Source organism: Rhea americana, unplaced genomic scaffold (genome assembly GCF_003343005.1).
Source record: "Rhea americana isolate MKP2758 unplaced genomic scaffold, rheAme1 scaffold_295, whole genome shotgun sequence".
Lineage (NCBI taxonomy): Eukaryota > Metazoa > Chordata > Aves > Rheiformes > Rheidae > Rhea > Rhea americana.
The window spans coordinates 226,589-249,487 of NW_028186418.1; the positions used below are offsets into that span (position 1 = coordinate 226,589).

Here is a 22,899-nt window from a genome sequence, read left to right on the forward strand (position 1 = left end):
CGCCCGCCCCTCACCGGGATGAGCTCCCGGAGCGAGCGCCTCACGGGGGTGGTCTCCAGCTCGCCCTCTTCCACCTCCATAGGTTCCGGCTCTGCGCCGCGAGGCTCCGCCGTTGTCGCCGTTGCCTCCGCCTTCACCGAGATCCGCAGGCCCCGCACGGCCGCCATCGCTCCGCCAGGCCCGCCCTCGGCCCGGCCAGCGAGACGGCCCGCCGCGGTGCAGAGCGCCGCCGCCCGCAACCATCACTGAGACACGACGGCGGATAGAGCGCCACCCAAGGCTGCCAGCAGGAGCGGCGCCAACGGCCAGCTACGCGCGTCAGGGCCATAGAGACTCGGGGAGAGCGCGCCTCCGGCGGTCTTCCACGGCTACGGATCGGCAGAGGCTAAAGCCGCCATTTTCCCCACGCACGGCTTGCCCCGGGCCGTGCCGACTCCGAGGCGCTCAGGGAGGAGCGAGGACGCGTCGCCTTCCTTCAGCCCTGCAGTGGTGGCGCTGGCAGCTGATATCCTTTAGATCCCCCAGGATTATTATGTTGTGAATTTGCTGAGATTTTAAATGCCTGTCCCCCTTGGGCAGCCCTTAGCTTCCAGGCAGGCCTTGGATCCACGGGATCCTTTCGTGTGAGCCACTACACTGTCATGTGCTCTCAAAAACGTGGACACTTAGTTACAGCAAAGCAGAAAAGTTGTAGGGAAAAATGCAGAGTGAGCATAAAAATAAAGAATGAGACAGAGGTGGTGAGTTGTAAGGTTATTAGTGCAGGCTGTGCTTTCCCCAATGACTTCTAGAGTGATCTGACTCCTAAAATACTAGCCGCCTCCCCCTTTTTTTTAGGAATGTCCTTCTGGACTTTTACACATCTGATAAATCTAATTTCCAGCTTTAAAGTTATTTGTGGCAAATCTGTATCCTGTTGTTCTTGGGTTGAGTTTAAGCTGTTTTAGCAGAGAAGTGCTATCTCGGCCTTCCTTTCACTGGGCTAAGTCACACTGTTTGGATCCATTCCCGTGAAACAAATTCCTTATTCCCCTAATTATCTTCATCTCTATAGTTCAGCTATATCTCCCCTGAACACAGCAAACCAGAAGTATTTTAGCTGGGGGCTTACTACGGCCTTGGTCAATGGCATCAGCACTTCCCCTCCACAGCAAGACACTGCAGTTGATAATTCCACAGTTGCAACTGCATTTTGTCAGCTGCATCACATCTGCGGCTCATGGTCACCTTAAACGAACCTGTTCAGGACATCCACCCCCCTTGGTTGTCACATCCGGCTGATTTCAGTAGACATACCTGCTGTTTTTCGGGCTGCATGACCCTTCTGTCCTGCTTGGTTTCAGACTACTCCATTCCTCAATTTTCTACAATTTCAGACCAAAACCCTCAAAACTCTCCTCTGTGATATGTCACCTTTCCTTTGAATTGATAGTACTTCCCAGCAAATTKCAGTAATAAAATTTGATTTTTCCAACCTGGCATGGAGAAATTTTGTAGCTGGCAACATAGGGGCTCCTCCCCTTATATGTAATCTAGCAGGACCAATATATTTTCTTGGTACCAGTCATACTTTCCAGGTTTATTATTTTTAACAGTCTCTGTGTAGAGGTCCTTACAAAACAGCTAATGGCTACTGTACTCCCCAGTGTGCTATATTTGGTGCTGACATCATGTAGTCAGTATCTGGCAGGAACCACAGACATGTGATACTTCCAAGACAGATGTGAACAGTTATGGCAGAGGCCAGACACACATAAGAATACACATAACATGACTATGTGAGTAGTAATGGGACAAAGACAGCTGCTGAGATTCTGAAATGACTGCAAGAATAAACATATCTCTGTGGCAGAAATGCTATTTCTCAAGATCATGGAGAAGAGAAAACAAAAGGTGGACCTCTTCCTTCTTTTCATTTTCATTCTGTAGGTAGAAATAGTATTGACATATGTGATCTAGACCAGATTTAAGAAAACCACCACTTCAGATGGTTAGGTAATAGTTAGAATTGGGGTATGTGAAACCATATTCTTTAGCACTGCACTTATTAGAAAGCAGATGAAGCCTTCAGTTAATCAGTTAATCTCTATTAACTGATTTCCCTAGTTTTATTTTAACATCCTTGAATGTTGCCTAGGACAAAGCAATGTTAGAGAACCATATTACATCCCTCTCAGGATTTTGACTTGCTCACTGAACTCAGCAAAAAACTTTCTACTGATTAACTGTGGTTCTGGAGCAGTTGCCAAAATTTTAGTGCTCCCTAGGAAAAAAATAATCTCTAGGCTGACTGGCAGGGACAATCAAATCAAGTTTAGCTGCACTGAGAGGGGAAAAACTAGGCTGTGAAAAAGAGCTGGCACTAGTGGGGCTTTTACTCTCAAGTAGGTCAACAGAATCTTTTCTTTGTATCTTGCAGCTTCTTTCAGAATCTTGTTTAAATTTTTAGCAATGAATTCTTCAGAATTAAAAACTGATCCAGTTTTATTCTGACACTGTGGCCAAGAATTATGTTGTTCCTTCGTATTCATCTCAGGCTGCAATGCTCTGCCTTTGAAAGGCCAGTACAGGCATGCAGGTTTGGGCGGAAGGGCTCCACCTTTATGGTAGCTTTTGTGCAGAAAGAATGGGTCAGTAGCAGCAAACTACTGCACAATGGGGGCGTTGCCTAAGCACTAAAATCATGAGGGAAGAGGAATTTGGGAAAGGTTACCAATCATTACCCGGAGAAGTCCTAAGGAAGCAAAGGCAATGTTACAAATAATGAAGGTCAGAAAGTGACTTAGAACTAGAAATCATTCCAGCCTAAAAATAGCAAAAGGAGCTTCTTACACCGGGAAAGTTTTATTCATCTCCCCATTGCTGACCACTAGAGGGAACTCCTGCAATAAGATTCCCAACTGGTTGCCTCAGGGAAAACCAAACCTGATGTAAACATCCATCGCCTCCTGCAGTTTTGTGGTTCAGCTCAAAACAGAAGGAGATGGGGTTCAAGGGTGGGGACTGGGAAGGGAGGAAAAGCAGCAGTTTGCGGGCACTCAGTCAAAACCAGTCTTTTTTTACAGTGATCTGGCAGGAGGCAGAAAAACAAAGAAGTTTACCATTGTATGGGGGGTTTTGTTTTGTTTTGTCTGTGAAACACTGAACAGAATGGATGTATTTTCTTGCTACGGTGATTTAACTATCCTAGATTCTTGAGCTCTCATAAAGAATCTGCAGCTGCAGCTTTTCAAGTTTGTGAATGACTTGGGCATGGAACTGTACCGAAGAGATGTATTTCTGCAGCTGGCTGGCGAACTCCACATGTCAGCAGGTGGAAAGGAGCTTTGGGTTCCAAATGGATTATGACTGTCTCCTGCCTACTGTCAATCTGGAGAGCGAACAGGATCAGCAGGGGAAGGATGTTCCTTTGGTTAAACCATTGGGAAAGCTGATATCCAACACCTCATGTTTTCTTATGGGCTTGGTAAACTGCAGTTTCCCATCTGTAAGACAGGATACATTTTATCACCAGGATATTTTGAAAGTTGTGAGCCTAATTAGCGGATATTAGGTCAAAGTCCCATTTAAGATAAAGTAGTTACAGGGCTTGAAAGTGCCTACAAGAAAGAAGAGATACAGACAGCTAGGCATGAGGACAGAACCACCACTGTTAAGGACAACTGTACTGCAAACATGGTATTTATGCAAGTGGTGCCACATGGAGGCTACCCAACTGAAAAAACCACATTCCTTCCCGGAAAAAGCTGACAGAACTGAGCGGATCTGGAAAAGAATTCTACAGACGTTCCTCTGGAACTTAAAGAGRAATCTTGAATAATAATCTAGAAGTGGTAAATATTGCTCCAGCTTTACAGATACCATTCTAAATTCGTGCTCTCACACACATTTTTCTGTGGCACCACTGGAACTTAGGCTCTTCCCTGTTTGCAGGCCCCTGCAGCAACAGTCAGTGAAACGATCTGGGTAGATATAATCTTTTTTCTTTTTCCTTTTTTTTTTTTTTAACACTGGCCCAGTTCAGCCCGAACTTCACGAATCCCTGGGTGGGAGCAAGTGGCTGGTGGGGAAGCTGAGGGCAGGAGCTGCTGCTGCTGGTGATACAGCCCTGGAGCCAGCCCTTAGCTGCCTCAGCGCAGACAAACCGGGCCCGCACGGAATTTACCAGAGGGAGCCCTCCCAGTGGCGCGCAGTCCTCGCCGGTGACCGTGCACCAGCCCGGGCCGCCGCCATGCCCACAGCTCACTTCAGCGCCCACCCGCACGGCGCATGCGCCTTCTTCCCCTTTCTCCCGCCTCTCGGGCCGCGCGGAAAGATGACGACGCGCCCCGCCCGCGTCTCCTGCATGCGSTCACATCCGGTAGGTGAGGTCAGGGCAGGGGCCGCCATTTTGGGTGGCAGGGCTGGGCACGGAGCGGGGTACCGCGGGCGGCGGTGGCGGCCCGCGGTGGGGGGAAGCGAGCGCRGCCTGCGGGCGGGCGGCTCCCATGGCCGGGCAGTTCGACTCCGAGGACCGGGCGAGCTGGTACTGGGGGCGACTGAGCCGGGCCGAGGCTGTGTCGCTGTTGCAGGGGCAGCGCCACGGGACCTTTCTGGTGCGGGACTCGGGCACCATCCCCGGCGACTTCGTGCTYTCGGTGTCTGAGAGCTCCCGCGTCTCGCACTACATCGTGAACAGCCTGGGGCCGGCGGGCGGCCGGCGGGCCGGCGGCGAGGGCCCTGGGGCCCCGGGTGAGTGACCTCCAAGTCCGGCAGAGCCCCCTCAGCCCCTGCCGTCCTGGGGAGGGCGGCCTCCCCGTCCGGGCTGCGCCTCCCCCCGGCGGCCCCGCGCCCCTCCCGGGCGGTGCTTCCAGCCGTGGTGCTCTTTGTGAGGAATTAAGTCGCGTTTTGCCGCTGCGGCTGCTGGCCGAGCTGAGACGTTTGTCCGCACCAGCCGTAAAGGACCTAATAACATAGTTTAGCTGGCGCAGGAACCGCGCGCTCGTCGCAGCCCTCCGAGTATCCGACGGCGTTAGTGCTCACCCGGGCTTTGGTTTTCATAAAACCGCCGGCGCTAATTAATAGATGATGCATGCCATCTCCGGGGGAACCCCTCTGTGGAAATGTCATCTGAAAGAGCTGAATTCTGATGAGATAGTTCTTCGTTAGAAGACGGACTTTGAGGCTTACTTTCAAATTACAGATCAAAGTGTTTGTTGGGTAATTCAAGTAGTGGGAATGTAAAGGCAATTTTTCTTTTAAATCAGATGTGATTCTTTTTTTCTGTCCCCTTGCATCCTTTGAAAAGAAGGGTTGATAGTATTCCTCATCACCCTAAGACCTAATGTGAAAAAGTAGTGTTTAAATGCAACATCTGTAGAACAGAAGATACTATTTGTATCAGAGAAGAAAAGGTGAAAACCAGCATTTCTGAAAGTATAGATTTAACTAAATGAATGAAAGCCCCTATTGGTGATTGATCGTTAGATGTGTAAATGAGAATACTGAGTTAAAAGGTAGCAGTGTTCCTGCTGGCAGCATTACTGAGTGTACTACTAAAACTATTTAAGTTCTGATATTAATGCTTACAAAGTGATGTGTGAGCATATTGCTAGTATCTCAGAAAGGAGCTACTACAAAGTTTTGAAGTCTTGAAGACCTGCTATACGAGAAGAGATCTGGCTAACTTATTTGCAGGAAAGGAAATTAAACATATGAATTGCTACAGAGACCTAGGAACCTCCATGGCTGCAAAGTGCTCCCAAAACATGAAAAGCTCCACAAAGTGGAAGTTAAAGGTGGCTGGATTCAGCTGGAAGTAAAGTGGAAGCCATTGCCTCTATGGAAAGTTAAATGTTTTGCAAGAAGATATGGTGAATTCTTCCTTGCTTGATGTCTATTGGGACAGATTTATTATTGTCATAGGTTTATGGAGGCTTGATGCAGGAATTRCTGTGCCGAATGCAGGGCTGATGTTACGTAGAACAGAGGAAGKTATCAGAACAGTCCCCTGTGGAATCCAGTCTGATAGGATTTTAAAGAGAGTAGTGAAGGAGTATACATGCCAGTCACTTTGTTGGACTGTTGTATTTTCAGTATAGTATTTTTTGTCTTATTGAATGCATGTTCTAGCTACTGTCATACTGCTTTAGTAAATAGCTGTTCTAACTTTTTTTTTAATCTTATGTTACATTCTTAACCTCAGTAATGTTGGACTGAGGTTAATAATACGCAAATGTGGTATTTGTTGGACTGGTTTATGTTGTGAGTGTTTTAACTTCATTGGATTTTCTGTCTTTTGTTTTCTTTTAAATTGCTAAATATCCCATGGGTAGTTATTTTCTATCTTAAGTGTTTGTGTTAGAAGGGTAGGTGCTATTGTAGCTGTGGAGGCTTTTGGCATAGTAGGATTGATCTATAGCAAAAATAGTTGCATTTTCATTGATTTGTTTTTTCTGAATGTTATGAGTATGGATAAGGCACCACTCCTGCACTACAGATATTTCCGTGATGAAGTTCTAGTGATTTTTGAATTCAACCTGTGTGTTGAAGTTGCTATCTCTTCACTCTCAAACCAGTAAAAAAGCACTGGCAAAATATATATATATTTTTTTAAAGAAAAATGTGGATGGAGGGGGGATGTTCAGAATGGGAGGGAGATGGAACTGTTAGTAGAAGATTCAAGAAGACTTCCTATCTGGATAGGGAAGGTAATGCAATAAAACAAGGTAAACGTTTGCAAGTTGTCATGCTTATATATTGTGATCAAGTTGTGGTCATTATTGTCATAATTGTCACTGTGGTATAACTTTCTTAGCAACTGATTGTACTTGGAAAATGTACATCTCAGTGAGAAATCTAAACATTCCAAATTAGGTTCTTACATACTTAACTAAGACTAACAAAAGTCACTGCATRTGATGCTTGAGCGCTTGAAATTTGCCATATGCAGATGATACTAGGAACCCAGCTTCAATACAGAATGAATGAGACAAAGAACTCTGTCTTCCCTAATATAAAAAACCTTAGAGTGTCGTAAAAATGAAATACCATCTTCCATTTCTGAATTATAAAAATATATTTTTTTTGTTAAATTTACCTTTTGCCTGATATGCTGCAGTTTCTAACTTCTTACAGTCAATYTTTCGGTATGAGGAAAAGGAGAATTTAAAAGAATTTCCAAATAGTTACATCCTCTTGAAATGTCTTAAAAGAAACAGTGTTTTTCTTTCCCGTAACTCAGTGATTTATCCAGTTTCTGATGGTGATTAACAACTGAATCAGAATTAGAGTATCTTTTGTGATCAAATATCAGTCATAGGATAAAGAAATCCAAAACTAAACCAAGTACTAAATGTAGGCATTGATGTGGTGGTGGACAATAAAGGAAATACTTTAATGCATCATATTTTTGCAGTTTGGCTGACGGATCCAGGGTAAAAACGTGTGTTATGCACTAAAACAATATGCCTAAAATATCTGAAGTAAAACATGCTATCTATAGAAAGCATAATGCGATATAGTCAGAAACCTTAGGGAGTTGCAGAATTGGTCTCTCTACAATAGGAAAGTATCACCAATGCAGTGTAAAGAGTGGTGTTTTCAATAAGTATGCACTGTAAGAACATGCTTCTTAACTTTCACTTCTAAATCACTTCCATTGTGATTTTATGAAAGTCAGACGGTACTTCCTGGAATCGTGTAATCTTTACTTAATGATATCCATGCTTAGCTCTTAATATAAGGATGTATAAAGACTTTAGATGTGAGCGAGCAATGTGGTTTAACTCAGACATTTCTTGTTAGTTTTTGATATTAAGATCCTAAAATGAAAGTTTTTGAAAGCTTGGAAAGTGTGTGTATGAGGTATTTATTTTTCTCTGTTTCTCTGATTATCTGCAGAAAAGACAGTGTACATTTCCTGTAAGAATATTTTCCTGACATGCTTAGGACTATTTGGGACTCAGTGAATGGAATTTTAYTGTTTTTACAGAGGATTCATGAGTGCTTATTTGTTCTGCTCAGGCATGAGTAGGAAGGTAGTTTAGAGCAAGATGTCCCTAGGTGGGCAAGGAAGCACRCGGGCTGGAATGAGATGCCTTCATAGTAGAGTTCACTGATGTTCTGGGAGGAAAGTGGCTGGCATCACTCTGACGTCTTACTTCAGACTGAGAGTCTCCTTGTGTCTCAGTACCCTGTGCGCTGAGAACAGCCTTTTTTGTCCCAACCTTGCTTTTGAAGATGTAGGAGGCTTACAGTAGGTCTAGAAATTAAAATGAAAAGCTTGCATTTCTGTGAGGTCTTCCCTGCCCTAAAGGGGAAAGCTTAGCAAGGTAAGGAATGAAGCTTTGGAATCAAGGGAAAACTGCTTAGCTGTGCTAATGCAGTTGGAGTGGAGAGGAAGATGTAAAAACTCAAAGTGGGAAGATGGTTTATGGTTATGCCACCAGACCGCACTCTCAAAAATAGGTACACTGTTAAGTATTTTGTACTTCTGCTCCCYCAGGATCTTCACAATATTTAAAGCATACAAAAGCAATCTTTTTCATCCACGCTGACGTGAAACCAACTCTGTGCTAAAGTGTGTTGTCAGAAGGGCATATATGTCATAGCTGTATTGAAGAACTGACAGGGTCTAGGGTTGAAATTTTCTTTAATTCTGATCTGCTTTGGATTTTAGCACTTCCCTCATCTTTTTGATAGCATAAGTTTTGCTTGCTGTACTGGCATGCTGGATTGGATGGAATCAGGTTAAGTTTTAGTACAGATTGAGCTAGGGCAGAATGAAGAAGAAAGATGATACTCAGTTCTCTGCATTTCTGAYTCAAAGGAGTGGACTCACAGAGATGAGTAGTTCTGCTACAGGGGCAAGCTGAGCAGCTACTCTTTCTTTGGCTGCGCAGAGCTAGGGAAGAGGGAAGAAAACTTGATACTTCTTGATTGTTCAACTCTAATAGGAAATAATTAAAGTTTCTCCACTAGCTAGACTGACCTTTACACACACACTCCTCTTCCTGAAAGCCCTCAGAAGATGCAGACAATGTGCTGCTAGAAATTGTGCCTTCAAGAAAAGTGTCTCAGGATCATGAAGAAAAACAGTTYTAGCTCTCCAAAGAAGTTTGTCTTGTTGCTACAGCTTTTTGTCATGGTGGATCTTGCTTTCATTTTGCATTGGCCTGCAGGTACAAGAAGTCATGTAGTTCAAACAAGAAACTAGAAGATTCTTCTGAGCCTGAATTCTGTTAGTCTTTGAATTTCATTATACCAGGGAATGAAAGAAATTAGGGCCCATAGTGAATGGAATTATTTCCCTGATATGTTGAGTGAGCATCATTCAGCTCTAACTTGTAGCTGAACAAGAGTGTAACACAGAAGACTTAAATCAATGGAGAGTTTACCACTTGCTAGGTAAGCTGTGGCTGTATTTTATTTGCAACCTGCATTTTTCAAACTAACTTTTAGCTGTTTAGTCTTTTTTATACTTACTTGAGCTAAATTCAGAAATCTTCTAATTTAAGTTCCTCAGATATTGACCAGGTTGTTGCTGCTATATTCTTYGATAATTTGTTTTAAGCTTGTAGATTTCTTGTTGAAAAGAGGTTTTTCAGCCTCTGGATTTGCGTAGCTGCCTTCTGTTTTAAAAACAAAAGCATCGGAAGCACGTGTGGTATTCTGCAAGTGTTTTCACCAGGTAATGTCACTCCTTTCTACTACTTACCTATTTATCTCTTCAAGGATAACATTGATCTTTCTGACCCTAGCRTGTATTTCTAGAGGGTGTGTTCTCTCGCTCTTCTGCAATTGTACCAAATGTCTTCTAGAATACTATTTTTCCAGGATACAGTACACATTTCAGTTGTTCCTTCCCCACAGAGGGCTCAAGTAGGCCAACTTAGGTTTCATCCAGCTACATTTGGCAGCTATTTTGGACTATTATGCATTAATTCAGGAGGACTGTTCTCAGTTCCTTGCTGTTAGGTTCGTTTGAGCCTCTTATAAATGTTTTTGGTCCCATTWAAAAAAAAAACAAAATAATCCTTATTCATCCTGCTGATGGTTGTGGTGCTGACAAAGCTGATGAAYGTTCCTGTTGAATGGCTTGTTTCCTATTAATTTAAGCCTTTTTTGTATACAGATATTTTGCCAGAAGCAGAAATYGTAGCCTGTTGGCTGACTGAGTTCTAGCAGGTTTTACAAAAGTAAATCAGTGCTTCAGACTCTAGATTTGTCATGTGAAATTAGTTCYGTGTGCTCTGCTAAAATATCTTTGGTTATTAGAAAATCACTATTCTCCATATGACTTTGAAGATCTTTGTTCTTATACTCTTGTAGTTTCTGTGACTTTTTCTTTTGATATGTGTATCTATATAAGGTTGATCCTTAAAGGCTCTCATATAAAATAGTACACGTGTTTCTGTTACCAGGTTTGTCTGAAACTTGATATCTATACCACATGTTGTGAAGCTTGTTTTCCCACTGTGTCTCACTGCTCACAGTGTAGCAGAAGTCCAGCATTGCCAAATATTTGTTATATGCTTATATAGTGAACTCAAGCTATTTTGAGTGGTGTAGAGATGCTGCCTGTGCAGTCAGAAACCATCTACTAAGAAAGCACAGAGCTAAGAGCTGCCACCAAGATGAAATTCCAGAGCTTTTGCTAGTTCTAGAGCTATGAATTACATTTCATTAAAAAAAAAAAAAAAAGTGAGTGGTGGGGTGTTGAGTGTTTTAACCTCTTTTCAGATAGCAGATTTTCTTTGTGGTAGTATATTGTGCCTTGAGAGACCATCAAGGATTCTTACTCTTTTTATGCCACTTTCACACTTCTTGCTGATATTTACATTGTTTCTTATCTCTTGGTGTTTTTTTTTTTTTTAATCAGGCAGGATATTGCTTTGTTTCTTGACTCATTGCAGTTGCACCGATTTCTTTTGAAAGTCTTTCAGGCCTGTTAATGCATGCAAATATGCATTTTCCCATTACTTCTGCATCTTGCGGTTTCTAGTAACCAGCTTCACTGGTGTTTGAGTTCCTTCAGGATACTTTACAACTTATTTATTGGGTGTTTGTCAGTGTTTGTCTTACTGTTTTCTCTATTGGAACCCCTTTTTGCTCACTTGAAAGAATTTCTTGTAATGTTAGCTTTCCATGCTGACAGTGCTACTTTGAAGGGATTTTTGGATCAGTGACAGCTTGAAAAATTCTGCTAGCTTTGTACTTGAGCTAAGTCTCGGAACTGTTAGATATTCCCTGCAGAGAAACAGACTTACAAAGTAAGCCTCTCTTTCTTGCTAGAAGAGTTGCTCATTAAAGCATCAATCTTTTCCTCTCCATCACCCTCCCCGACTCTTCCGCAATTCTTCCCATAAGTGATTATACAGCGTGGCATGGTGGAAATAGAACATCATGTGTCTCTTTCCTCAGCTAAGCTTGAAGAACATAAAATGACAAAAAGATATAAAGGACAGGTTGAAAACTGAAATGGGTATCTGCACTTTGATACTTTTAATGTCTGCTGTATGAAGAGGATCAATTTCCATGTATTTGAGGTTCAGATGATGCATAATTTAGACTCTTGATAACTGCAGAGAAACTGAAAGACTTGAGATTAAAAGATTGAATTATATCTGTTACAAAACATACCGCCTTTTCACATACATACACATATATAATTTAATTTAAATTGTAGCTTTTATCGAAAGAAAAAAACGAATCATTTTGCTCATTCACACAAGTTGTTTGTTGTGCTAAACAATTTCCTTAGTGTCAGCGTCTGTAACTCAAGATTGGTTACAACAGGTAAATGAATAGTATTGCAGTGTTGTGCTTTTGAAACAACTTTAAACTATGAAGGGAAAAACTTTTTTAAAAAACACTTTCTTTGAATTATATCAAAATTTCATTTGCTTTATAGGTTTATAGAGTATAAAACAACAACAAMAAAAAAGAAGTATCTTGTGAAAATTGTGTATGTTCATGGGAAACTCCRATGTACTGACTTTTTTTTTTAATCTGTTGGCTTAGTATGACATCCAAGGAAACAAAGTACTTTTTTCCTGCTTCATGAAGTTTGACGCTACCAAGTCATTTGTTATACTTTTTCCCTTCTTTGACAAAACCTTCACAATAAAGTTCTATCTTCAGGATCAGGATAGTGCTACCTTTGATTAAAAATATGCAGAAGAGCATTACTTTGCTACCCTGCTAAACCAAACTGGTAACTTCAGCTTTCTTCTGTTGATATAAGGGAGCAAGTCCGAACCTATGAATATATACAGACAATTCTGATTTATGTTAAGAGTTTTCATTTTCACATCATGTAGGTTAGACGTGATGAGTGTTGATGATCCAAAGGTGACTAAATTCTGCGTCAAATTATCTATCTGTAAATATACCAGTTTTCTTAAGTGCGTAATTTACAGTTCCCACTGTTTTATACTCTGTTGATATATCGCCTTCTTTTTTCAGGGTTGAATCCCACCAGATTTCGAATAGGTGACCAGGAGTTTGATTCTTTGCCATCTTTACTGGAATTCTACAAAATACACTATTTGGACACTACAACCTTGATAGAACCAGTCTCCAGATCCAGGCAGAATAGTGGTGTTATCCTCAGACAGGAGGAGGCTGAATATGTGCGAGCTCTCTTTGACTTTAATGGAAATGATGAAGAAGATCTTCCATTTAAGAAAGGAGACATACTGAGAATCCGGGATAAACCTGAAGAGCAATGGTGGAATGCAGAAGACAGCGAAGGAAAGAGAGGAATGATACCTGTTCCTTACGTCGAGAAGTATAGACCTTCCTCTGCTTCAGTATCAACTCTGATTGGAGGTAACCAGGATAGTTCCCACCCACAACCACTGGGTGGGCCGGAGCCAGGGCCCTATGCCCAGCCCAGCATCAACACTCCGCTCCCTAACCTTCAGAATGGCCCTATTTATGCCCGGGTTATCCAGAAGCGAGTCCCTAATGCCTACGACAAGACAGCCTTGGCTTTGGAGGTACATAATGGGCAAAACTTAGAAGGAAGAGATCTGTTCAAGGGCTTTCCCTTTCAAGCACCTTATAGTTTTGTAAGAATAAGAAAGAGAAAAGTATTTTAATACTGATTTTACATCACAATTACTAAGTTACGGATAAAGGATTTTGTTTTTGAAACTAGTAAGTAACTAGGAAAGAGTGTGATTATTGTAGCATGTTTAGCTTACTGAATCAGTATCCTGTCTATTGTTAAGCATCACTAACATAAGTGTTTCCATCTATGTTTTCATTTCTGAAGTCTTTCTGTTTTAGGGGGGAGGGAGAGGTGTGGTATGTCTGAGCTTATGTTTACTGTTGATTGCCTCACCCCAGTCTTTAAAACGTGTGCTCGTTTTCTTCTCCAATCTCAGATAAGAGTGGTTTAAAAGCAATCAGTGGAAGCGTTGATAGACTCTTTAAAATTACACAAAGTAAGATGACAAGGATCACACTGGGTTTTATAGTAACACCTTGACTTCAAGCAGAGTGTTGCATTGGTTTTAGTTTGTTGAGCAGGAACATACATTACAACTCATTAGGGAGGTCTCCTGTAAAGCAGTGATTGATGGAGTATGATCTGTAATAAAACAGTGAATTTCCCTAAGGTTGATTCACTTCCTGATACGATTAAATACTTGTACGTGCCCTTTCTGATATTTCCTCTTAAAAGGAGAATAGAGTGCTCTATCTCTAYGCATCAGTTATCCCCCAAGTCACATTTGAGGAAATTGAGTCTAAGGTATTCTCAATGTCGGGCCTTTCCTTAGGATGATATGTGAATTGTATCCTTTAATCTGGACTTTCTTTGAGCTAAAGGCTCTGGAATTTCCTGATACCTAATTGACTTCCTGTTTATATAACATTTTTAAGTACTTGGGGAAAAGCGGTTTCTGTGCTGAGTCAGAGTATCTCCCCTCTAGTCTCAAAATACTTAGTTTAATCTGCCATAGTATAAAACACACTTTGGTACTTCAGAGCTGTGGTAAGGATATGCACATCTCTTCAGTACAGAACTAGCAGAAGTAGCACATTCTACAGATACGATAATTGATTTATAAATTGTGAGATGTAAAGTTGTTTTCCATTGAAAGTTACAGTTTTTCTAGGCAGCAGAGTAAATACAGTCTGAGTTACTATAGGTTCTGTTACATTAGTGAATTGAAAGGATTTAGTACTTAGATTTTTGGATTAAGAAGTGCGCTTGGAAATTCATGCCAACTCACCAGATTTTGTGGGAATGTGCAAAGATTTTAACCTTCAAACTTTCACATAGCCTAAAATGCCTTCTTTATCCCCTCTTTTCCTTACTTTCCTCACCCAGCCATCTCCTGGAGCTTGGAACTGTCCCTGAATGTTGTGGACTGTTAAAATTCCCAGCTGTTAGTTTTTGCTTGAGATGTTAGAGATCATGTTTTGACGTATTTATCAAAACCTATTGGTTTACTTCTTAGGTTTTGTTTTTAAGCTTTTATTGACTGCAGTGAACTATTAGTGTTCTCTTAAGCTTAGCTTTGCCTTTTACTTCATATAAAGTAGAACCTCAGCGCACTCCCCAGCTGCCCAGCAGTTCAGTAGAATGGAATGAAACAGAGAGAGTCAGAAAATATTGGAAATATAGGTTGTCTTAAACAACTTTGAGAGTGACAGCCTTCATACATTGAAGAGCAGCTTTTTATTGCCATGGCTGATCTTCTGTTAGTCCAGTCTTCTGTAATAGAACTCTGTGATAATCCTTGCATGTTCTGTCAAGTATGTTGTGCCTTAGAAAGTCTAGTTCCCTAGAGAGCGTCTTCTCTCTGTTCTACACTAACTTGCACCACTAGTGTCTTTTATTAACTTGTGCTAGTAGGCTTGATCTCACACTGTTTGGGAAGTGGAATTCAAGTGTGTAGACTCTGCCCATCTATATCAGTATGTAAGTTAGATTTATATTTCTACCTTTATATTAGAACAATGGCCATTGTAGAGCTTATAGACTTAAACAGTTATTTACAGACGTTAAGACTTGTAATAAAATGTGTCTTAAAACTTGAGGTGGTTATCACTGCTTCTGATGGACCTTCCTAGCTTTCTAGCTGTACCTTTTATCATTTAAAATCACAATGTTAGTGAGTTGCTTTCAAGGTCTGTACAGGAAAAAAAGCAATGTGCACTTTTTTTCTCCAAATATTTCTTCATCCTGTCCGTCAAACTACTGTTCTGTGTTGTTTTCTCCCTTTTCACTTTCCCTTTCACTTTCACTTCATGGCATTCCTGTCCTATTTATTTAGAGATCTCTTTCTTATATGACTTAGTAGAAGGCATTATGTAAGTCTTGTCCATTTTTGCCAAGGCCTCTTGATAACTATACATTTAGAACTTTTTTCAAAAGGAGAACTCAAATCTGGCAATATCCRTGGGTGGAGATGGAGCCCACTGTTTGTTTTAGGCAGATTCTTCACAGAAAACATCTTTGGACCAAACTGCAAATAGCATATCTGTACTGTACTGTTAAATTAAAGCTGACGTGGTTTCAAAGAGCTGAAGATGGGGGATCAGAGCAAATGATGTTCTAATCAAGGCTGTGGTGTGTTACAGGAAAAGTAACATTTAGTATAAAAAAGATTTTAATCTTTTATTTGACTTTTTGCTTGTAGCTAGACCTATTCAAGGAGTTGCCAGAGTCTCTTTTACTTAATAAGTGTGTGTGTGTGTGTGGGGGGGGGAGATATCCTGGCTTTTTCACTACTGTGTTTAAAAGACTGTGTTTTCTTGTAACAGTAGTAGAACTTAAGCATTTTGACCTTACCAAGAGCAGTACCTGCAGTAAAACTACTGCATGTGAAAGGCTTCACATGAAGCTTTGTTTTGCTTTGAAATATATGAGATATATTTAGTTTTAAAATTTCTGATGAAGATTGGCACAAATTTGGCCATATAGCCGGGTGCAAGTGCTTTCCTTGAGGAACTGTGCTTGGAGGGATGATGCACAATAGACTAATGGTACCATAAGTCAACATTAAAGTTAAGGAGAATTCAGCGGGAACAACAGTGTTTGGTCTAAAAGCTGAAAAGTTCTGGCAGTTGCAATAATTAGTAGTTTTGTAGAAAACTTCTCCATCTAATCTTCAGGAGAGTATTTGAAAATAGAGATTAACATGTTTCAAAGCAGATGTAGAAAGACCTATAAGTTAAGGAACTTGTGGGGCCATTTTATTAAGTTAACATATTTGTGAAATGTTTGCATGACCCATACYGCCTTAAAATCAGTCTAGCTTTGGAAATGTATATATGGAAATGGAAATGTATATACATAGAATGTGAATGAAATATCGATCAGAGATTTTATGGTAAATGAAATTATATTAACAGTAAAAAGGAATATTTGAGCTCAGAAGTCTTTCTACTTTTACAAATTAATAAATATGCAAGTTTCAGGTGTAGCTTTTCATAGTACTAACTACTTATAAATGAGTGTTCCTTTGTTGCAACCATCCCAAAACATCCCTAAAAACCACCCCGACCAACTAACCAACTCCAGGATGCTTCTGGGAGTGAGTGAGAGCACTGCATCCGGTATTCTAACTCATTATCATTGCAGTGTCAAACCCACTTTTTGCAGATGAGTTTGTCATGAAGTATCCAAAATAACTTCTATACGATTCTGTATGAAGTAATGCTTGTAATATTTAGTGAGGGCACAGAGACCAGCAATCTGTCTTTCCAAAGAAAAATATCTGGAGTAGAAAAAACAGTCGTTTTTCATTCGTACCAGTGTCATGTCATGGTGTGGATGTGTCCATAACAAAATAGAGTAGGTGGAGCTTTACAGATAGTAAGTTCTTATGGTCAGCTTCTGCATATTTGTAACTTAGTGTAGGCAGAATTGCCAGTATCATACTACTGAAGTTTTCAGATAGTTCTGCAAAACATAATTGACATATCACTACTGTATATTCCAGTAATAATCTAAAGGTAAGTAGTGTATAGATTATTTTGGTTGGATAGGAATCTTACTAGATAAAATACTTAATGATTTGTGGTTTGTAAAAATAGGAAAGTGACTCCAAAAATAAAAAAAAAATTCAATTTGAGTAGGGATGGGAATGAAGAATAGTAGGAGAAAAGACCCTGTGACAGTATGAAAGCAATGAATGTGTTCAGATGTTTAAGTTTTGTTGTAAATAAAAATCACTGAAGTACTATTATAAAAGGTCTATTATGGAAAAGGGTAACTTTTCTTTTAGTTTGAAAAAATAATACAATAGAGGATCACTGTTCTGGGACACAGATATTGGCAAGTGTCACTTGAATCACTGATGTTACAAGGATATCTTGAGCTGTTGGTCAGGAGGGCCACTTTGATTTTTCTGGTGGTTTGAAATTTCTATGTCGTTCTGTTGAAAGCTCATGCAAGGATTATATCCAKGTCTGAAACATTTTAAAGTTGCCTAGGGTAGTATTATTGTAGCAGCTGTGATTAGGACGTATAGTTGATGTATTGTTTTGGTCAACAGTTTTTTTTTTCTTGGTGTGAAAACCCTAGTGACTAGTAGCAGTAGCAAAATTATACATACTGCATGCTTAAGTTCCTGAGGAGCTAAACTAGCATTCAGTAGTCGAGGAAAGCTTCCTTTTTGCCTGTAGCAAACACATAAGAGGACTTTTTTTTTTTTCCCAAAAATCTGATTCATGAAAATGTCTATGCTAATGAGTACAAAGAGAAAAAGTAAAGCTACCATAAGAGTCTCCAGTGTACGTCTCATTACTAGCTAGATAAGTAACCCTCAGAGGCATAGGAGGTTTAATTAAATGTCCATATAGTGGTTTGAATTTATGAACTGTTAAAAGCTGTTCTGGCAAAAGAGACTACAAATGTTTAAAACCTGTAAGGTTAATGGAGACTAACATTTTAAGTTGTTTTCCTTGTTCTTCACTCACTATCCGGAAAGTGAGAATAACGAGATTGTCTTGAATGAGTTTGGAACAGTGTTGAGCATCTGCGTAAACTAACAGCTGTATAATCAGTGAGTCTTGTGATGAAATGCAGTAAGGCTTGAGGCTGTGCCTTGAGAGCTTATTTACTGTATTAATAAATGAAAATAGAGTGTGTGTATCTCCCATAGTATTCTGCGTTCTGTGACCTGGAGAGTTTTCTGAAAACCATTGCATATTATCTTGTAAAATAAGAGTATTAAAGTTCTTCAAGAGGGGAAGAAATATAGTTGTTCAGGCAACTTTTGATTGTTACATTTAACTCTGCAGTTTTCCACTTTTGTCAAAGGGAGACAATACTCTTAGAATTGGTTGTGTGGATATTAGTTTGGAGAAGAGAATATGAGCTATATTACCAATGCTTTTATTTACTGGAATGCCTGAGAGCTGGATACTTTTAAACTAAAACATATTACTGAATTTGTCCATAGCAACTATTATTTTATTTTTCTAACTAAACAGTTTGGGTATAAGAGTGAGGGTATCACTTTTGTGCTATACCTGTAGAATTTCCTTATGTAAGAAAGCCATAATGAACAAGACTGAAAGACCATCTGGCCTTGTGTTCTTTCTCAGATAATGCCTAGTTGTGAATGCTCGAAGAGTAAGATCAAAGCAGCTTTAAGGCAGTATCTCCTGATGTTTTGTAATCTGTGGCTCAGATGCAGCCTGAGCTCAAAGTTCTGCCGTTGGTTTTGTAAAAGATTTTTACCTCTGTCATTCAGAACTCTTTTAGTATTTGGTGAAAAGTACCTAAGAGGACTTTCAAAATTAAAATTGAGGAGCTGCTTACCTTCCAGATTACCATTTACTTTGTACACCTGCAAGCCCACCCTATCTTAATGAAGTTGCTGATCCAGTATAAGCAGAACGCATGCCTCTGTCAGTTCAGCCAAATCCATTTTTTTTCTGATGGAGACTGATCAGTCAGGTCCCAAGTGTGCCCTGAAAGATTGGTGTTGGATTGCAGGCTTTCAGTTTAGGTGGTTCTCACCTAACCTAGGTATGCAACTTCTTTTCATACTCTCTTCAGGAGTGAATAACATAGGGTAGACTGGTGTCTCAAAAATGGCTAAGACTGAAGTTGCTTTTTTATAGAAGTATATCTGATGCACTTTGGTGATAAGACTCCAAAAGGAAGAGTAGCAGATAATTGTATGTGGTTTTATGCTCTAACACTTACTTATTTCTTATCCTGCAGGTCGGTGAGCTTGTAAAGGTCACAAAGATTAATGTGAGTGGTCAGTGGGAAGGAGAATGTAATGGTAAACGTGGTCACTTTCCATTCACACATGTCCGCCTGCTGGATCAACAGAATCCTGATGAGGACTTCAGCTGAGTGTGGCTCAACAGTTTCGCTTACAGACGGGAACAATCTCAACTTGTTTTATTGCAGATGCCATCAAGGCTATGTTCCAACAGATGTTGAAAGCGATATTGCTTGTATAAGCATTCTGATAACCTGCAAGCCCCTGGGACTGAACACCATCATTCCTTAATCAAGGGTCATGTAATTCAGGGTACGACAGTAGATAACTTGTGTGTCAAGTGGCAGAACTAGTATATGATTATAGGTTGTAATGCCTGCTTATGTCCATGTGCACAGCAGATTGGACCTTGCCAGCAGCAGCAGTTGGAGAAAGCAGTAATATAGATGTTATTATAGCATTTATAGCTCTCTCCAGTCCTGTTTCTTATGTTGCTTCTTCCTCAGGCAATAAACATCAACCTTAGACAATTCAATGTATAAGTAGAAATTTCACAAATTTGTCCTGGAGCTTTCTCAGTTTTTTTTCCATTCTGAATTCTCTGTCCTAGAAAAGCTATATAGTACTCTGCATGGTGAGTTAACTGTGCACAGTGCAGATTTTTGTAGAGCACATTTGGGACAGCTGTATGATTTAGAGATGCTTACCATTTTAATGGTAAATGATGGATCAAATCAACCTCAATTCTAGAAGTTTGTGGACACTAGATATGATTTCTTCAGTACTGTTGATGCTTCAAACATAGCTGATTTAAATTAAAATTTTTGTTARCACACCAGTATCTCTCTTCTTATCTACAAATATAAGGCTTATGGAAGTGTAAACATCCATATCAGTGCTGAAAAATATGTGCATAGCACTTTAATGCATAGCTTTAAAGCAGTGTTTGATTCACTAAATATACTAAAATATTGGCACTGCTTTCAGATTAAATTATGTGAGTTTAATGTTTTTAGAAATCTTCAATATTTCTATACATTACAGTACAAATCAGTGTCAAACATGAGGAACTGACAAACCAAATATTATTTTTATTTTCAAGTTGCTTTGGGAACTCTTCTGATTTAATTCTCATTTGTAAAAATATCTGATAGTTAATTCATGAGGACTTTATTTTTAATAAACTAATGAAAAATACTGTGTGCTTCTGGATTGATTCTCAAAAGGCATAATAGAGTAAATACAGCTTCATCGCTCATAATGAAAATCAGTTAATTGAATAGTGATATTATGCACTGCTTGATTTTCTTTCTCAGCCTGTTCTTCTAATTATCTGGTTTTCTCTAATATAAATCAGAACGGATTCAGTAAGTTTTGTAAACTTAAACTAAACACTGAAGGAACTACCCCTTGCCTGTACCCAAATATGGCACTCTAGTGACCAAACTTAAGCAAACCAGTTTTGTAACTTTGGCTGCAGTGTAATCCATACAGAACAGTTTTTGTAAATAGTATTAAACTGAAAACATTATTTTGGTCGATAGAAACTATGTGACTAGAATGTCTCATTGGCTGTAAATGCTGCGAGGACTAGTTCTCACTGCAAAGGCTATTGCTGCAAGGCATGAACCCATAAAACAGAATACTGGTAACACTTTACCTCAGAACTGTATAACATGCTGGAAATGATAACACTTGTTATATTTAAGTACTAGTTGCTTTATTTCAGAACTAACTCATCAGCAAGTCTGACCAATTTTCAGTTAATGGGCACCCAATAATACTATAGACTAATGCCAGTGTACATGAATCATACTTTTCCACCACCAATCTCCTAAGCACTACAAAAAATTATTAGAAAACTGACAGTTGGTCTGTTYTTGTGGCAGTGATCTAGGAAGAATGGTAACAGTGTAATTGCAGTACTATTCTAGCTTGGATTGCTATTTTGGTTAAGATGATATGCTAGTCTTTGATTGTGGGATCACTTCTAGCTTAGTACAAAATCTATTTTGGAGAAAATTTGGGGAACTAACTCTTAAGTTCAGTAACACATTGGTTTCTGTAAGTCTAATTTGTATTTTTTCTCTGACCTTGATATTTAATGCAACTGAAATTTCAATAGTCACACTTGTTAAATACAGACTTGCATACTAGACTTATCAGTTGCCCATATATGCTTATATTTTTCTTCAGGTATTGCAAAAGAAGCATGATGAACTGTGTGCTCTTCAAGTAACATAGTTTGTTCTGAAGGATTTTTTTCCAATCACAATTAATGACAGCCCATACATTTGTAACTTTCCAATCAGCAATTATTTTAAGATACCAAAACACATTTTTTTCTGAAAGGAATTTTATTATGCAAATCTTGCCTTTTTAATATGAAAAAAAATGAATTGTTAACTAGTGAATACCCTGCAAACTTTGTAGATGTGTTTTTTGTGAAGACTGTATAAATTGCAAATATTTGTACACTTTGAAAGAGCAAAAAAAAAGTAACTAGAGGAGTCTTAATAGCTGCTGTTGCACTAGAATCCTGAGTTCTTGTCAAGCAGTTTTTCTTAGTCAACTGGTACATTATGCAACTGTTTTCCACTATTCTGTTTTAAGCTGAAATGTGATTTTGTTTCATAGGTGATAGAAGTTACTATGTTTGCATTTGTACAAAATAGACATTTCAACTTATTGAACTCTTAAAGGAAAATAGGTAGAACATGTTCATAAACACGTAGATGAAATCCTCTTGTGGCCTTTGTTTATCCTTTTCTATTTGTTCATTCCCTTCTTCCCAATGCGTGCAAAAAAATCATTGCTAAGAATGTTGGTCACAATCTTTTGTCTCTACTTGGCTGTGTTTTTTTGGTCTATTGTGCATAGGCAGGTGTTAGAACTAGAATCATTTCTAGAAATACACCATGAAAGCAGAATGCTCAATTACACTGTGTTCTTCTGGTGCATTTACACATTATATCACACTAAAAGTACAACTGGCTGCTATGGTTTTTTAATATATATTTCATTTTGGTTAAACCCCAGCCTTTTTACTAATATTTGACCTGGTTAAATCTTATTAATCTGTTTGAATTGTATTTGTTAATAATGCAAATATTTCTAATTATCTTAAAACACTTTTTTTTTGTTAATGGTTTTGGGGAAGGATTCTAACCAAACCAGTTTGAAGAAAAATATGAACATGTGCCATTGTATCATAACACTATCCACTTTCTTGACAGTTAAAAGTCTTTTTTTATTTTTTTGTAGCATGTAATGTATATGTTCATAGTACGTGAAGTTAATAAAAGTATAGCCAAAACAGTGGCTTGGTGTCATTGTCAATCAGCTGTCATTAGAGTATTTGCATTTAATAATAGAGAAATACAACTGCTGGCAGTAGTTTTTAATTGGACATACTCATGCAAAAACAATTAAGCATAATACTGGCAGAAATAAGATAAACCAAGATAACTAATAATTTATTAAACAGTAAAATATTATGGCCTCTTTGAAACAATATAACTTTCCATAATAAAATAAGTTTCAAGGGAGGGCGGGGGGAGAAAAGGATATTCCCACTGCAAAGGAAGACTCAGAAGGAAAATACAACTGAGACTTTGTAACTATTAGTCTCATATAGAAATGCGCAGGTATATCAGAGGGGAGTGTGGAGCTTCTTTGGATAAGGAGTGTCAGTTTGAAGAGAAAAAAAATATTT

At 39.4% G+C, this 22,899-nt stretch overlaps 2 protein-coding genes across 2 annotated transcripts in view; one reads left to right on the forward strand and one right to left on the reverse strand.

Annotated features, from left to right (window-relative positions):
• Nucleotides 1–188, reverse strand: part of NCBP3 (nuclear cap binding subunit 3) — a 19,090-nt gene extending 18,902 nt beyond the window's left edge. Inside the window, exon 1 of the mRNA XM_085309264.1 lies at nucleotides 15–188. Within this exon, the coding sequence (XP_085165390.1) occupies nucleotides 15–167 (153 nt within the window). The 5' untranslated portion in view covers nucleotides 168–188. The remainder of the gene's footprint in view (nucleotides 1–14) is intronic.
• A 4,181-nt stretch (nucleotides 189–4,369) lies between these two features.
• Nucleotides 4,370–22,505, forward strand: CRK (CRK proto-oncogene, adaptor protein). Its single transcript, XM_085309265.1, has 3 exons — nucleotides 4,370–4,731; nucleotides 12,448–12,983; nucleotides 19,178–22,505. Exons 1-3 carry the CDS (start codon nucleotides 4,488–4,490, stop codon nucleotides 19,313–19,315), a joined length of 918 nt encoding a protein of 305 aa, XP_085165391.1. The 5' UTR covers nucleotides 4,370–4,487; the 3' UTR covers nucleotides 19,316–22,505.
• Nucleotides 22,506–22,899: the final 394 nt, after the last annotated feature.